The following is a 16,303-nucleotide window of genomic DNA, read 5'->3' as shown; positions in this document are numbered from 1 at the left end:
CATCTATAGTCCGTTCCACAGGGAATGCCTTTTTTATACTACGGAATTTATTACAAGCTACAATGTATTTATTTCTGAGTCGATTGTTTTCTAAACTGCACACAAAAATAGTATTAGTACTAATTTTCTTTCGTCAAACCAAACTGAAATTATTTACAAAAACCCCCACAAAAAAACATCAAAAACAACAGACTATAATACAAGTAGCATATTCAGGTAAAAAAAAAAAGTTTAACGACATCACTATTGAGCATATTGCTATATTAATCATTGGCTATTGGATGTTAAACATTTGGTAATTTGGACATAGAGTCTATGAGAGAAAACCCGCTACATTATTCCATTAACAGCAAAGGATCTTTTATATGCACTTTACCACAGACAGGATAGCACATACTACAGCCTTTGATATACCAGTTCAACCAGCATGTTAAGTGGGAGGGGAAATCGACTTTGTGTGGAGGGCGTAGGCCATATGGGGGTACTCCCTCAGAACATTTTGGAATACTGACCCCTCTTTAGCGCTATCCTGGCATGTTTTCTGCTCTTTTCAAAGGATTTTTAAAATCACGCTTATTGGTTTCGTTAATAACATGTATTTGATTCATTCTGTGAAATAAACTGCAGACATCGTAACCATTTATATTCCGTCCCACAAGGAAATTTACTACAAGTTATTTATTTCTGAACCGATTGTTTTCTAAATTGCACACAAAAATAGTTGTTGGGGATTTTTTTTGTTTTTTTGTTTTGTTGTTGTTGTTGTCGGAGGCGGGGGGGTCTTCTTTTTGTGATTTTTTTGTTTTGTTTTGTTTTTTGTTTGTTTTTTGTTTGTTTTTTTAAATATCCAAACTACTTTTACTTTTCTTCTTACGTCAAACCAAACTGAAATTATTTACAAAATACATTTTGTGTAGGATGGGACGGATTATAGGGTCAATCCTTTTCAAATCAACAAATGCCCCATGCTCTTCGGTTTCAGATTCACTTGATATTTGTCATCTACATGAATAAATCTAAATTATGGGCTCTGTATTCCAAGTATTTTTTTAAGATATGGTCATTTTGCAAACCATAGTAGGTGTAAAATTTAGCTCGAGAATTGCCGCCATTATTTCTATCATGTTTCAAGTTCCATTACTCGAACAAATAATGCAGACAGAAATCTAACACTTTATACAGGAATTACATATAAAGGTTATAAAGGTCAGGGCATCGTTTTACGAAGCGATCTTAGCTCAAAGCTCGCCTTAAATGTGTATCTACCTTATGCACTGAAGGTGATCTTAGCGCTAAGATCGCTTCGAAAAACGGGGCCCTGATGTATAATACACAATGTATATACCAGTCTGGCAGTTTTCATTTGTCATACTGAATGCCTAGAGACAACTGAAAAATCTTTAAAATTCAAATTTATTTTACAAAAATATTTTTATTCGTTTTGGGGGTCTTTTCAATTAAAAAACCTGACAACAATGTGGATAGATTGTTAAAATCCCGAAACTTGTCTTATTTTATAGCTAATGGTATGTAGTTTATGTGTACCAAATTTCATTATTCATACAGAAGTCGTTTTAGGAAATTTACGTTTTAATTATGCATGATTGTAGCACTACCCAAGCACTGAGGTAGACTTGAGAGAGAAACAAACAAACAAACAAACAATAAATAAATAAATAAATAAATAAATGTGTGTTTTTGGTGTCTAAATTAAAAAAAAAATGGCTGCTCGTAACATAAAATGGCATTTCAAAGATTCTTCAGTTGTCTCTAAGTATCTAGCGTAACTACTAAAAACTACTAGTTTCAAGTTTCTATGTACATTACATCACGAGATAACGGGATTTGAAATAATATATACTAAAAGGAAAAAGTTATTGTGATACACAAAAGACAAAGATAATTGATGATAAGGTTTTACTGCCGTGTATGAAACGTTACAACATGGGAAGAGAAATGTCCGAAGGTATGGAAACGAGCAATATGCAAATGAGCCACATCACTTGAGGGGGTCCAGAGCGAAGTTCACACAGTCAGTAGCGAGTGTGTCCACCTTGAGCATTAATACAGACCTGGCACCGTCGTCTCATTGAGGCCCATGGGCGGATCGAAGGGGGGGGGGGGGGGGGGGGGGACCAGGGGGACGCGTCCCCCCCAAAAAAATTGTTCAAGTGCCCTCAAAATGTCCAAGTGCCCTTTTTGTTTGTAGAATTATTATTTTTTTAAGTAAACAATAATTATATTGTAGATAAATGAAATTAAGATTTTCGTGTACATGCGCAAGCTTGCAGATATGTGTCTGTGTTATTGAGTCTCAATGGGGCCCCATTGAGGTTCTAACGCGAGTGACGCCAATTTACTTCATTATTGCTAGTATATTATGACGTAGAACTGTAGGAATTCATATTAATTGTAAATATCAAAACTTGTAGTAAGGTGCCCTTTTGACGAGTCAATGTGCCCTTCTTTTTTGGTCCCCCCCTAAAAATATTTCCTGGATCCGCCCATGGCCACTAAACGCTGGAGAAAGGGATGGTCCTGGCTGTGAGGGTTGCTGGCTGGAACCTGTTTCGCAGATGAGTGGTTCGGATCCATGTGTCTTGGCGAGGTGTTGTCATGGGTGGTCGGTTCTTTTGTTGATATCTTTGCCATAAGTGCCATATGGTGTTTCTGTGAACGTTGAATTGAAGTGCGACGTCACGCTGCGAGGTCCCAGATCCACGCATCCCTATGACTCGCCATCTGTCATTTTGACTGAGGCGTGGCATGACGAAATTACACCAAACAGTTCACTAATGGTGTTTTTCTGACATCTGGATTTCGGCATTTCTCCCGAATATTCCATGTTTCTTGCACAAAGCATGCAATCGCTGCAACAACTGCTTGGTTGCATTTCTTTGAGCTGTTTCATGCACATTTTCTCTTGTTTACATCCATAAATCCATTCACAAATTTGGTACCATGTATGCAAATGAGCTAGGTCACGTGACCTATCCTGCGCTTTAATCGGTTGACGGGGGGCGGGGTCTAATGACGTGGCTGAACTCTAAGTGAACTAAGTTAATGGCTTTTGCAGCTGTCAGCTGACCTCGGTGACCTGGGTTAATGGTTATAGCAGGTGGGATAACCTCGTGGGGACGCTACTTTCACGGTGGTTAATGACTTTGGCAGCTCTCAGCTGACCCCGGTGACCTGGGGTGAATGGGTTTGACAGCTGTCGGGTTTAAGCGTGGGGACGCTACTTTCACGGTGGTTAATGACTTTGGCAGCTCTCAGCTGACCCCGGTGACCTGGGGTGAATGGGTTTGACAGCTGTCGGGTTTAAGCGTGGGGACGCTACTTTCACGGTGGTTAATGACTTTGGCAGCTCTCAGCTGACCCCGGTGACCTGGGGTGAATGGGTTTGACAGCTGTCGGGTTTAAGCGTGGGGACGCTACTTTCACGGTGGTTAATGACTTTGGCAGCTCTCAGCTGACCCCGGTGACCTGGGGTGAATGGGTTTGACAGCTGTCGGGTTTAAGCGTGGGGACGCTACTTTCACGGTGGTTAATGACTTTGGCAGCTCTCAGCTGACCCCGGTGACCTGGGGTGAATGGGTTTGACAGCTGTCGGGTTTAAGCGTGGGGACGCTACTTTCACGGTGGTTAATGACTTTGGCAGCTCTCAGCTGACCCCGGTGACCTGGGGTGAATGGGTTTGACAGCTGTCGGGTTTAAGCGTGGGGACGCTACTTTCACGGTGGTTAATGACTTTGGCAGCTCTCAGCTGACCCCGGTGACCTGGGGTGAATGGGTTTGACAGCTGTCGGGTTTAAGCGTGGGGACGCTACTTTCACGGTGGTTAATGACTTTGGCAGCTCTCAGCTGACCCCGGTGACCTGGGGTGAATGGGTTTGACAGCTGTCGGGTTTAAGCGTGGGGACGCTACTTTCACGGTGGTTAATGACTTTGGCAGCTCTCAGCTGACCCCGGTGACCTGGGGTGAATGGGTTTGACAGCTGTCGGGTTTAAGCGTGGGGACGCTACTTTCACGGTGGTTAATGACTTTGGCAGCTCTCAGCTGACCCCGGTGACCTGGGGTGAATGGGTTTGACAGCTGTCGGGTTTAAGCGTGGGGACGCTACTTTCACGGTGGTTAATGACTTTGGCAGCTCTCAGCTGACCCCGGTGACCTGGGGTGAATGGGTTTGACAGCTGTCGGGTTTAAGCGTGGGGACGCTACTTTCACGGTGGTTAATGACTTTGGCAGCTCTCAGCTGACCCCGGTGACCTGGGGTGAATGGGTTTGACAGCTGTCGGGTTTAAGCGTGGGGACGCTACTTTCACGGTGGTTAATGACTTTGGCAGCTCTCAGCTGACCCCGGTGACCTGGGGTGAATGGGTTTGACAGCTGTCGGGTTTAAGCGTGGGGACGCTACTTTCACGGTGGTTAATGACTTTGGCAGCTCTCAGCTGACCCCGGTGACCTGGGGTGAATGGGTTTGACAGCTGTCGGGTTTAAGCGTGGGGACGCTACTTTCACGGTGGTTAATTACTTTGGCAGCTCTCAGCTGACCCCGGTGACCTGGGGTGAATGGGTTTGACAGCTGTCGGGTTTAAGCGTGGGGACGCTACTTTCACGGTGGTTAATTACTTTGGCAGCTCTCAGCTGACCCCGGTGACCTGGGTGAATGGGTTTGACAGCTGTAGAAGGTCAGGAAAAGAGGTATCGGGTTACGAAAGGCTGTGCACATTCGGGGGAGGGAAAGGTTTGAAACGTGCCCATATACGGCGATGGCCATGAGTCATCCCAGAACGTGTTCAGACATGTCTTGACCTCGAGATAGCGTGGGGACGCTACCTTGGCGCTATAAAAACCCCAGATTCAGAACTCTCGGCACTACTTAGAACTCGCTTACCGATTATGCACTCACGACTAGAACATGGCGGCCTTCTAGCCCTCACCTACCTCGTACGCCCCCCTCCATAGACGACCCACCGTAAACACTATTCAAACTAAATCCACTGGAGTTGGCATGCCACAGCCCCTCGGTAACAGCGCTACTCAGAACTTACTTAGTGATATGCATTACCGGGGGTCCTGGGCGGGCTGGCTTCACACATAAACCAAGATAACAATGCCATGAGCCCTGTCCTTCCTGACTGCTGCCGACACGTAGCAGCGACCCTAAGCACTCGTCCGACGATTATGCACTCCATCTCGGGAGTAGGGGGTAGTGGCGGGGCCCGGAAGAATTTTAATAATAATTCAAAGGGCTCCTGACAATACTCAACTAAAATTCCTACACAAACTTAGGCAAATTAATTAAATAAACATGTTAATCTTAAATCGTTACTTATTTTTATCATTAAAATTCAAATAGATTTTTATTCTTTTCGTATGTATGTATATACTTGTATTTCATCTTATACACTATATTAATGTCTTATATATTTTCTGCACTACGTTCAAGAGCTCTGGATACCAAATGAAGGGCGGACAAGACCTAACCTTAATTGGTTACACCAAACGCAGAGGTCGCCTCTTACTCCACTATCACCGTGTGGAACAAAGCAGATAGGAGAAAACATAGCCACCATCAACACCACAGCGACCAAATAAAATGTACATAAATTTCACGTGTTTGTGATTCGCACCATCTTAGTATGTCAGATAATGTTCATTCTAGCAAACCCCCAAGGTTAGTTAATGTAGGTGTTCTAGAAGAAATTATAACAAGAAAGTTTATTTTCAACATGTTATAAGCTGAGGATTATAACAGTATTAGACTATTATTAGAACCATAACTGTTCAACATTGGGGGTGGGTCAAATTTAGCGCTAACCTAACCCTAACCTAAGGGAAACACCAGGACTCGCCGACCTTACCTCTCAGTCATACACAATTGCATTATACATGCACAATTGCGTCGGGTCTCTCCTGGGTTGTCATGCCACGATCGGAAGAGATCAGGCCCTTTCTAAGGGCCCTACGGGCGACCTAGGGAGACACCTCATCATCCGCAGGTCCTAATTAAAAAGCTACTCTCGGCCTACTAAAAACCAAACCTATACGTAGCTCCCTACCTTTTATTTTTTAGAACGACTTAATGGCATTCACTGTTATCATTATTATGGCATTCACTGTTATCATTATTATATCATCAATTTATTAAAGCCGCACGCCCTGGTTCCATCCAGCGAAAATAAATTATAATTTGGTTAATCTACAAACCTGTAACACACTTAGATCACGTTTTTATCAAATGGAGTGAAAAAGCAGGTTTTATATCGATAAATACCATGGGAATCCCCATGTCCCAATTGCTTGAAATAATTTTGAAAGTTAGTATTCTGATGTCACCGGTAGATGTCGCTCGAAGCACACCAATGCCTACGTCACGACAAATTTCACAGAGTGCGCACAGACTTGGGGTGCGTTCCTTTCACCTCTCCTGGACATGTTCCAACTGTTCTGTCCTGGTTGTATCCCCTCTCCAGATATCGTAAGACTTAGCAAAATTATTGGTTTTACGGGTTTGTAACGTTTTGTATTGAGATACTTACTTGTCTGAACTTTATTGTTACTGAAAATGTTCACGAACTGTGAAGAAAAATCTCACAAATGAACAACAAGCAAACGACAACAAATCGGATGTTGATTGCGCGAACCGTGCACGAGAAAACAAACCGAACCAAAATGATAACGGTCACGTGGTATACCAACGTCTGTGACGTTTACACAGGAAGATTCCCTCCAAAAATAGATTGGACCTCGCTTGCTTAACGGTTTTTTCTCGAGTGCACGCGGCTTTTTAAGAAATTCTAGCAGTGTCGCTGAGCGAATGCCGAGAGTTGGACTCGGACTTGGAAAATTGTTTAACATGCACATTCAAAGCAAGCTGTTGTAGCGCACGCCTGTCCTAGACACAAGTACCGGCCTCAACCGGTTCTTCCATTCAGGACAGAAAAGGGTTGGGGTGGGTGGAGGAGGGACCGCCTGCACTGACAGGTGCAAGGGAGCACTAGCAGTCCGACCGTAGCCGGTAACAGCCGGAAGGTGGTATGGTGCAATTTAATTTGGATTAAGCCAAAGGGAAATGGTTGCCGAGAGTTGGAATTAGGAAATTGTTTAACGTGCACATTCAGAGCAAGCTGTTGTAGCGCACGCTTGTCCTGGGCACAAGTACCGGCCTTAGCCGGTTCCTCTGTCCAGAGTTCTGAATCGGGGCTTTTATAGCGCCAAGGTAACGTCCCCACGCTATCTCGAGGTCAAGACATGTCTGAACACGTTCTGGGATGACTCATGGCCATCGCCGTATATGGGCACGTTTCAAACTTTTCCCTTCCCCGAATGTGCACAGTTGTCAAACCCATAAAATTCTCACCACCATCGATGATGTCCCAACCGTATATAGGCATGGAATTTTCCACTTGCCGTTACCAACACACTGTCAACACCTCAAATTGAAGAAATGCGGTGTGATGTCGTTAAGCACACGTTCCTTTCCATTTTTGTGTTATTACAATTCAAGTCGGTGTCTTATTACAATTCAAGGCAGCTCTGGTTATTACAAATCAGGGCAATTCTTTGTTACAATTCAAGTCAGCTAGTTTATTACAATTCAGGCAGTTGTATTACATTTCAAGTCAGTATTACAATTCAGGACAGTTTTTATTACAATTCAATGAATGAATGAATGTTTAACGACACCCCAGCACGAAAAATACATCGGGTATTGGGTGTCAAACTATGGTAATGCAAAAAAATAAGGTGATGATCAACATCAATATAAAAATTCAAGATTTAAATAAAAACAGTGTAAATAACTGTGCAAAAATACAAATATCACAGATAGATACTGACTTTTACTCAAAATTTCAATTTGTGCTGTATTGGCCATTCTCAAAGAGAATGTTACACCTCTGCACCAGTGAGGTTACAGCACGCGCAGGGGTTATTACAATTCAAGGCAGGTATTACAATTCAGGGCACTACATGTACGCCACGTTACGTTGGCTCTGCACATGCACGACAACAAATAATCGAGGATTGCAATAAGCAACAATGGACAATTATTGTACCATAGGCGGATTCGGGGGGGGGGGGGGGGGTGGGTGGAAGTGGGGTGAGGTGGGTTGCTGGGATGTTTTCCATCGCATCCCTTAGGGAATTTAAAAATCATATGATAATTAAACAGGATACCGCTACCCTTTTCCGTAGTCAGATGGGCGCTTCTCTAGGTTATAACCTGGATATAGTCTGTCACCAACCACCATAAATTGCAGCCGAGCTACGCCTTGTTACGTTGAAGTTACGCGCAACTGACGTGGTACTCTGTCATCAGCATAACTCTAAGAGCCCAGTCCAACCTAAATGAAAAGAAATCAATATTTCACCCAGCGCGAATGCATGTCACAATGTGAAGGCCAAACAATATTTTCCTTGCGAAGCAACGGGCATTTAATGCTAATTATACCACTACCAGACAGGGTTTTGTGTGTGTGTGTGTGTACAGTCGGATGTAGGACTATACCCTGTCAAACGGCGTATGTTGCTCCATATAAACACAGGTTTGTGAATATAATAGCGATACAGTTATAAACTAGTGGTCAACGTGCAAGTTTCAACCAGTCCATAACGACGGGCATATGTGTAAGTAGACTATAGCTAGCTTCGATGTTTGTGTATAATCATGATGTGAATAATTGGTGCAGTGGTGTATAATACTTTTAAAAACATATTGGAAGGACTTTCCTTTGGCACTGCGTCGTTAAATAACACATTTCCTTCCTTTTTTTTTTCCTTTGGCACTGTCACTAACCCTAACCCTAACTATTTATTATAAGTATTTATAATGTTTTGTAACAGTGCCAAAGGAAAGTCCTACCAAAATGTCATTGGCAGAGATTAATTTTACTTGTAGAATGCAGGGATTTGCATTTCAGGACATCTAGTTTTCTAAACATATCTTTAATTTAACATTTTCAGGGAAGGATGCCCCTGAACCATCTACAGATCTATGCTCATTTGACTTTGGCAAACTCAAACCTGCCATTTTTAGGTTTAAAAAAAAACAAAAACAAAACAAACCCTACAAACTCCTGGGTCTGCCTCTGAAATTAATGGGCCAAAAAATACATTGGCTATTGAGTGCCAAAGGTATGTAGATTAAAATGATTTATTAATTTAAAATAAAAAGTTGATTATATGTGAGAGAGAATGAGATGATAGAGAGAGTCGGTGGGAGGGAGAGAGAGAGAGAGAGAGGGGGGGATAGAGAGGGAGAGAGGGAAGGAGAGGGAGAGAGAGAGAGGGAGGGCGAGGGAAAGAGAAATAGAGGGAGGGATAGAGGGAGAAGAGAAGAGCTCAGTGGTAAAGGGAGGGATAGAGAGGGGGAGGTAGAGAGAGATGGAGAGAGTGAGGGAGATAGGGGAAGGAGAGAGAGAGCGTGCGAAGAAGAGAGAGGGAAGGAGGGATAGAGGGAGAAGAGAAGAGCTCAGTGGTAAAGCACACAAAGTGTGATGGGCTGCAGGATTAATCACTTTCAGTAGATTCGGTTTGTTTTCCATCCCAACCAGTGCCCCACGATTGGCACATCAAAGGACGTGGTAGGTACTGTGCTGTCCATTACAAATTTTATATAAAAATCCTTTGCTGTTTTACAAGTAACAGCTGCCTAATCAACTAAATGTTGAAATATCTATAAGCATAATATAGAAATTGGAAAAAGACAACTGGGGTAAGCAGCTATATATTAATTTGATGTTTAACTGGAGAATCTAACCCAATACATATATTGATGGGATGGGATGTAGCCCATTGGCTAGTGCAACAGCTACACAACTGGTATATCAGAGGCTGCGGTATGTACTATCCTGTTTGTGGAATGGTGAATATAAAAGATCCCTTGCTTCTAATGGAAAAATGTAGCGGGTTTTCTCTCTAAGAATATATGGGGGTGGGATGTAACCCAGTGGTAAATCGCTCGCTCCATGCTCGGTCGGTCTGGGATCGATCCCCATCAGTGGGCCCATTGGGCTATTTCTCGTTCCAGCCAGTGCAATACAACTGGTATATCAAAGGCCGTGGTATGTACTACACTATTGTCTGTGGGATGGTGCATATAAAAGATCCCTTGCTGCTAATCGAAAAGAGTAGCCCATGAAGTGGAGACAGCAAGTTTCCTCTCTCAATATTTGTGTGGTCCATAACCATATGTCCGACGCCATACAACTGTAAATAAAATGTCTCGAGTGTGTCGTTAAATAAAACTTTTCTGTCTAAGAATATATTTCAAACTTACCAAATGTTTGACATGCAATAGCTAATTATTAATAAATCAATTTGCTCTTAGACTAGTGGTGTCATTAAACAAAACCAACTTTTTATTCAGTTGGGGGAGGGGGGGGGGGGGCTAGTGCTGGTTCCCTCTTCCCCACTCCCAACACCTTGATAAGTTAGACACAAAGTATCCACAGTTTAAAATGTGCTGATCAGGGTTTTTGCCAAAGGGTATGAAGGGTAAAATTATTAATGTACACTAAAATCTTGGAAAATACAGATACATATTTTTAATTTTCAGAAAGATCATTGTACAAGAGAACTGCGGTTTAAAATTTGTCAAAGTACAGGCCTATGCATAGGAGCAGTATGTTAAGCAGAGGGGGTACGGTGGGAGTGCACAAGCACATTGTTTTTCATTTAATATAAAATATAATTTATATCATGATTTATATGTAATAATTTATATATGGTAGAAAGAAAATGTTCACGGTCTCAATGGGGTGACAGTCCCTCACCCCATCCCCAAATAACGATTTCCAAAAATAGGCAAAGTTGTCCATTACATCTTATTATTAAACGCAAATCACTTGTTCAAGTTGCCACTGTCATGTATGATATTGTTTAAAATGGGGATAATATTTCAAAACTGAAGGTACGAAGGGTAACAGTATGTACCCTAAAATCTTGGAAATTAATTAATATATTTTTAGAAAGATTATTGTATGAGAACTGCTGTTATATAATATATGTTAGACATGTAATATAAATATATATTATATAATAATTTATATATGGTAGAAAGAAAATGTTCATGGTGTCAATGGGACGACAGAGTCCCCACCCCCCACCCCCACCAAATAACTATTTCCAAAAATTGGCAAATTTGTCAATAACACACTCCTTTCCATTCCTGTCCGTTACATGTTGTCATTAAATGCAGAACATCAAATCACTTGTTCAGGTTGCCACTGTCATGTATATTGTTTAAAAATGAGGATAATATTTCCAAATTGTAGCAGGGTTTTCTGCCAGAGGGTACGATGGGTAAACTTACGTACCCTAAAATCTTGGAAATTAATGAATATATTTTTTATATGTTTTAGAAAGATTATAGTCAGAGAATTGCTGTTTAAAATTTGTCAAAGTATGTGAAATGCAGTGTCCAATTTCAAAAGATTTCAAACCCAAAACCACCTAGTAGGAAGAAAGAAAAAGAAAGAAGGAAATGTTTTATTTAATGATGCTCAACACATTTTATTTACAGTTATGTGGTGTCAGACATATGGTTAAGGACCACACAGATAGAGAGAGGAAACCCGCTGTTGCAACTTCATGGGCTACTCTTTCCGATTAGCAGCAAGGGATCTTTTATATGCAGATGCTTGATGTGCGGTTGGTTTATGATCAATCCCCATTGGTGGCCCCATTCGGCTATTTCTCATTCCAACCAGTGCTCCACAACTGGTGTACCTAAGGCCGTGGTATGTACTATCCTGTCTGTGTGATGGTGCATATAAAAAATCTCTTGCTGCTAATTGAAAAAGAGTAGCCCATGAAGTGGCAACAGCGGGTTTCCTCTCTCAATATCTGTGTAGTCCTTAACCATATGTCCGACGCCCTATAACTGTAAATCAAATATCTCGAGTGCATTGTTAAATAAAGCATTTCCTTCCTTCCCCGTCCCTGGCTCCCACCTTGATATTTGTATTGTATTATATTTTTCCCCAACAGCTCTTTACAATGTGGTTTTACGTTAAAAAAAAAAATTGTTTTCTTTAATGACACCACTAGAGTACATTGATTAATTAATCATCGGCTATTGGATGTCAAACATTTGGCAATTCTGACATGTAGTCATTAGAGGAAACCCACTACATTTTTCCTAATGTAGCAAGGGATCTTTCATATGCACTTTCCCACAGACAGGAAAGCACATACCACAGAATTTGACCAGTTATGGTGCACTGGTTAGAACGAGAAAAAACCCAATTGGTTGAATGTATCCACCAAGGTGGTTTGATCCTGCGACACAAGCACCTCAAGACAGCACTCAGCAAACTTGTGGTTTTACATAATTATATAAATTTTATTTTAAAATAAATAATATTTCCACATACTCATCTTTTTTGACACCCAATAGCTGATATGTATTTTTCTGCTGGCGTGTCATTAAACAGTCATTCATTCATTCATTCATTCATTCCCACCCAGAGAGAGTTTAATGACTCAGTGGGGAGGTGTATAGTATAGTTTATTACAAATCAATAACATCTGACAAGGATTAAACATTAAATATGTTGAAAACGTAAACGTATTGCGTTTTTAAGATATTTACCAATATTACGTGATTCTTTTCTCTTTTGAACAGACAATAATTGCACACGTTTAAACACAGATGGTTTGCGCCAGTAGTATTTTTTAATATATATTGAACGTAGTTGCATGTACAATGGACATTTCAAAATAAAGTGATATTCATCCTCAATATCATTCGGATTACACATCTGACATTTCCATTGTGACCTTTCAATACCATAATATCTACCTTGTTCAACAAACAACTGGTGAGAAGCAACACAAAATTTTGTTATAGGAGTAGTGTAACAATCTGGCAATAATATTCTAAGGTAGTACTGCAAGCAAAACATATCTATTAAATGCTTATATATGAGAGTTTTCTAGCATAGTGTCTCTCTTGAATAAAGTTATCAGTTAAAAGTATTTGTACACTTTTTTTAAATATCTCAGTACTATCGACATGCTGATTACACCAACCATCACTACACAGACTTCCCTCTCACTAACCACTAACCTGGAAAGAGTCCAGATAGCTGAGAGGTGTGTGTGTGCCCAGGACAGAGTGCTTAAACCTCAGCTGAATATAAGCACAATAAATAAGCATAAATGAATTAATATTACAGTATGACATTATAACCCTAACTACTTTCTTTTCTTATTTTTTTCAGAAACCAACCAACAAAAATGAGACGTTGGACATTTAGTTTTAACCAATCGGCTGCCATTGTCATTTCACTGGTTGAACCAATAACAACAGTTTTTATATATCCACTCATCGTTGACATCTATCTGGCAGGCTCATTGGTGAAAACCTGTGATGTCATGTACACAATTTTGGTTCATCTGTTGCTATTGGCCATCACATTAGCAAGTCTTTGTGCCATGAAGTTTGGAATGGAAAATATATGTCAGCTTCACTCCTCGTTCGAAGGGAAGAAACAATCTTTATTTTTCACCTTTTCCATCTGTGCAGTGTGGAACGTCTTGTTTACAATTTATATCATGGTGTTCCATAATCACTGGGCTTTAGTAGAGTCGTATGTTCCACACAACATGACGACGCCACCCGTGAAAATTGAAGCAGTTTTTTCTCCAGCATTGAAAATACTTATTCCACAAATTTCCCTTCTCTTCTCGGTGTTGGTAGTGGCAACGGCAATGTCGGTCTGCCGTCCAACATGGAAGGCATCGGACAAGGCGACATTGAAAAAAATTTGGATTTATCTCTTAATGTCATTGTTGTTCCAGACCATATATATGACATCACGGTTGGCCTTCTGGCACTGTTCCAACACTGTGTATGACAGACTGTCGAAAACCATCGATTTTATAGACTGGATCTGTTATTCCAAGTCTTTTGTTTTCATTGTTGTCATCATGTCGTTCTACTACTTGCAGTATTTTATTAAGACAGAGTTAGCTAGAAGAGGAGTTATTAGCATAATGGACTATCGTCCACTATTTAATAATGACCATTAAAACTGTCTTTGGAATTGACTGGCCTCGTTGGTGTGGTAGTTAAGCCCATCGGACTAAAAGCTGGTAAGGTACAGGGTTTGCATCCCGGTACTGGCTCCCACTCAGAGCGAGTTTAACGACTCAGTGCGTAGGTGTAAGACCACTAGACCAGATAGTCGAGATGTGTGTCCAGGACAGTGTGCTTGAACTTTAATTGGATAGAAGTACAGAAGTAGGTATAAATGAAACTGCCTTGAAACTTGCCTAGTCCCATAACCCAAACCGGCAGTCGGTAAAACAGACTGGAATCCACACTGTTGGCATCTATACCTAGTTTCTCGCTCCAGCCAGTGCACCACGACTGGTATATCAAAGGCCGTGGTATGTACTACCCTGTCTGTGGGATGGTGCATATAAAAGATACCTTGCTTCCAATCGAAAAGAGTAGTCCATGACGTTGCGACAGCAGGTTTCATCCCTCAATATTTGTGTAGTCCTTAACCATATGTCAGACGCCATATAACCGTAAATAAAATGTGTTGAGTGCGTCATTAAATAAAACATTTCCTTCCATGCCTAGTTTGCTTTTAATGTTGATTTGCGTACTGTAATTCACGGATTCTATAATTTTTATAAAATCCACTAGCCATGGGATCAGTGAATTTTTTAATTTACAAACCACAATTCAAAATTCGCTAGCCCTACTTTAGTTTAAGTTAATACAATTTTACTAAATAATAGTAATAATTGAATATGTCAACTAAAGAGGGCGATGGAGCTTAAAAACAATTCACTAGCCGTCAGGCATGGCATTAGTAATTATTTACTAGCCCAACATTGAATATCACTAGCCATTAGAGTGGGGCTATGAGTTTCTTTTATGATTTAAATATCATTTAACACGATAGCTTTTATAATGGAGGTTTTAAAAACAAAATATTGATCGATTGATGTAAAACTATTGTCTAATGACCTCAAGTCACTCAGGTGGTTTGATCCCGTGATGCCAGCACCTCGGGTGAGTGCTCAACTGACTGATCTAAATCCCGCCTTCTACATACTTACAAGGATGAGAGAAAATGAACGGTCTTGACGGAACAGTATTTTAAAATTGTTAGGTCGACCACCAGACGTTCATTAACATGATTTAATTTACTTAGTTAACCCATTGTTTGGTTACATAAATTATATTTGACACGTATAATTGGTGAGTTATGTAACACCAACATGTTAGTACAGTGAAACCCATCTAAACTGGACACCCACAGGACCAAGTAAAAAATAGGGTTTAAAGCTGTGTCCAGTTTAGAAAGGTTAACGTCTTTGGTCAAAAATTACATTTGCGGGATCAAATAGACAATAAAACCCACAAATCTAAAAACTCCATATGGTTATGTCCATTGTAAACTCAATCGTTTTTCAACGGAACTAACTGTATATTTGGTATTTTCTTGAAAAAAATACCAGGCTACAATCTAACTGTAGACCCTTGAACCGTCAACTTGGCCTGTTCCAATTGCTAATGACATCACTTTCTAATGACATCATTAGCTTTCTGGGTGTTATTTTCATTTGATCCCGGAAAAAGAATGTAATTAACCAATCATAGTATAGAACACACTCGCCATTAGTTTACAATTCCGGTTAACAGAGGGTCTGGTTTTGTGAAGTTTCACTGGTCTTTGGTTATGTTGTACACAGACGTTCCAAATGTTTTTTTGTTTTTGTTTTTTAAAACTGATTTTACAATGATGCAGGGATTCTAGAATTGTTGTAAAAATCCACTAGCCATGGGATCAGTGATTTGAAGAAATTACTAGCCATGATTAAATATTCACTAGCCCTACCTTAAGTAAATACCATTTTAGTAATAGGAATAATCAGATATGTCACCTAAAGGAGATCGCATAAAATCCTTTAGATTTGAGGAGGGTGGGGTGTCAGGTTATTCATATTTACAAGTTAGACTTACATGTAAATGTAGCTTTTAACAACTTGTTTTTCACTAGCCATCGGGCATAGCAATAGTAGTTATTTACTAGCCCAACATTAAATATCAGTAGCCATGGGAGTGGGGCTATGATAATCTAGAAGCCCTGAATGATGGGTGTTTATTTTTAATTTGTCAGTGCTGCACATCAAATGTAAACAAATCGAAATAAAACAATCTATAGTTCTTCCCACAGGGAACATCTTTTTTCATACTATGGAATTTACTACAAGATATTTATTTTGGAGCCGATTGTTTTATAAATAAACAATACACAAAACACACAAAAA

The 16,303-nt window shown here is 40.5% G+C and overlaps 1 protein-coding gene across 2 annotated transcripts; it reads left to right on the top strand.

The window, feature by feature from the left end:
- The first annotated feature begins 8,212 nt into the window (after positions 1–8,212).
- Positions 8,213–14,058, top strand: LOC121378910. 2 transcript variants are annotated; one of them, XR_005958779.1, is made up of 2 exons: positions 8,213–8,635; positions 13,234–14,058. XR_005958779.1 is itself a non-coding variant. In XM_041507297.1 (2 exons), the coding sequence occupies exons 1-2, from the start codon at positions 8,357–8,359 to the stop codon at positions 14,042–14,044; spliced, it is 1,008 nt and encodes a 335-aa protein (XP_041363231.1). In that variant the 5' UTR covers positions 8,213–8,356; the 3' UTR covers positions 14,045–14,058. The 2 variants fall into 2 exon arrangements, 1 of the variants encoding a protein (XP_041363231.1); XM_041507297.1 differs by having other exon boundaries at positions 8,213–8,553.
- The last annotated feature ends 2,245 nt before the right edge of the window (positions 14,059–16,303 follow it).

This window comes from Gigantopelta aegis, chromosome 2 (genome assembly GCF_016097555.1).
Source record: "Gigantopelta aegis isolate Gae_Host chromosome 2, Gae_host_genome, whole genome shotgun sequence".
In the NCBI taxonomy this organism is placed as follows: domain Eukaryota; kingdom Metazoa; phylum Mollusca; class Gastropoda; order Neomphalida; family Peltospiridae; genus Gigantopelta; species Gigantopelta aegis.
Note: the sequence above shows the minus strand (reverse complement) of the source record. Positions and strands in the feature narration are given on the sequence as shown.

Bases quoted from the DNA above. Each gene is read 5' to 3' on its own strand.
- LOC121378910 (XM_041507297.1), top strand. From the start codon at position 8,357: ATGAAAAGAAATCAATATTTCACCCAGCGCGAATGCATGTCACAATGT. The intron at 8,554-13,233 runs GTTTGTGAATAT...TATTTTTTTCAG, and splicing joins GTTGCTCCATATAAACACAG to AAACCAACCAACAAAAATGA.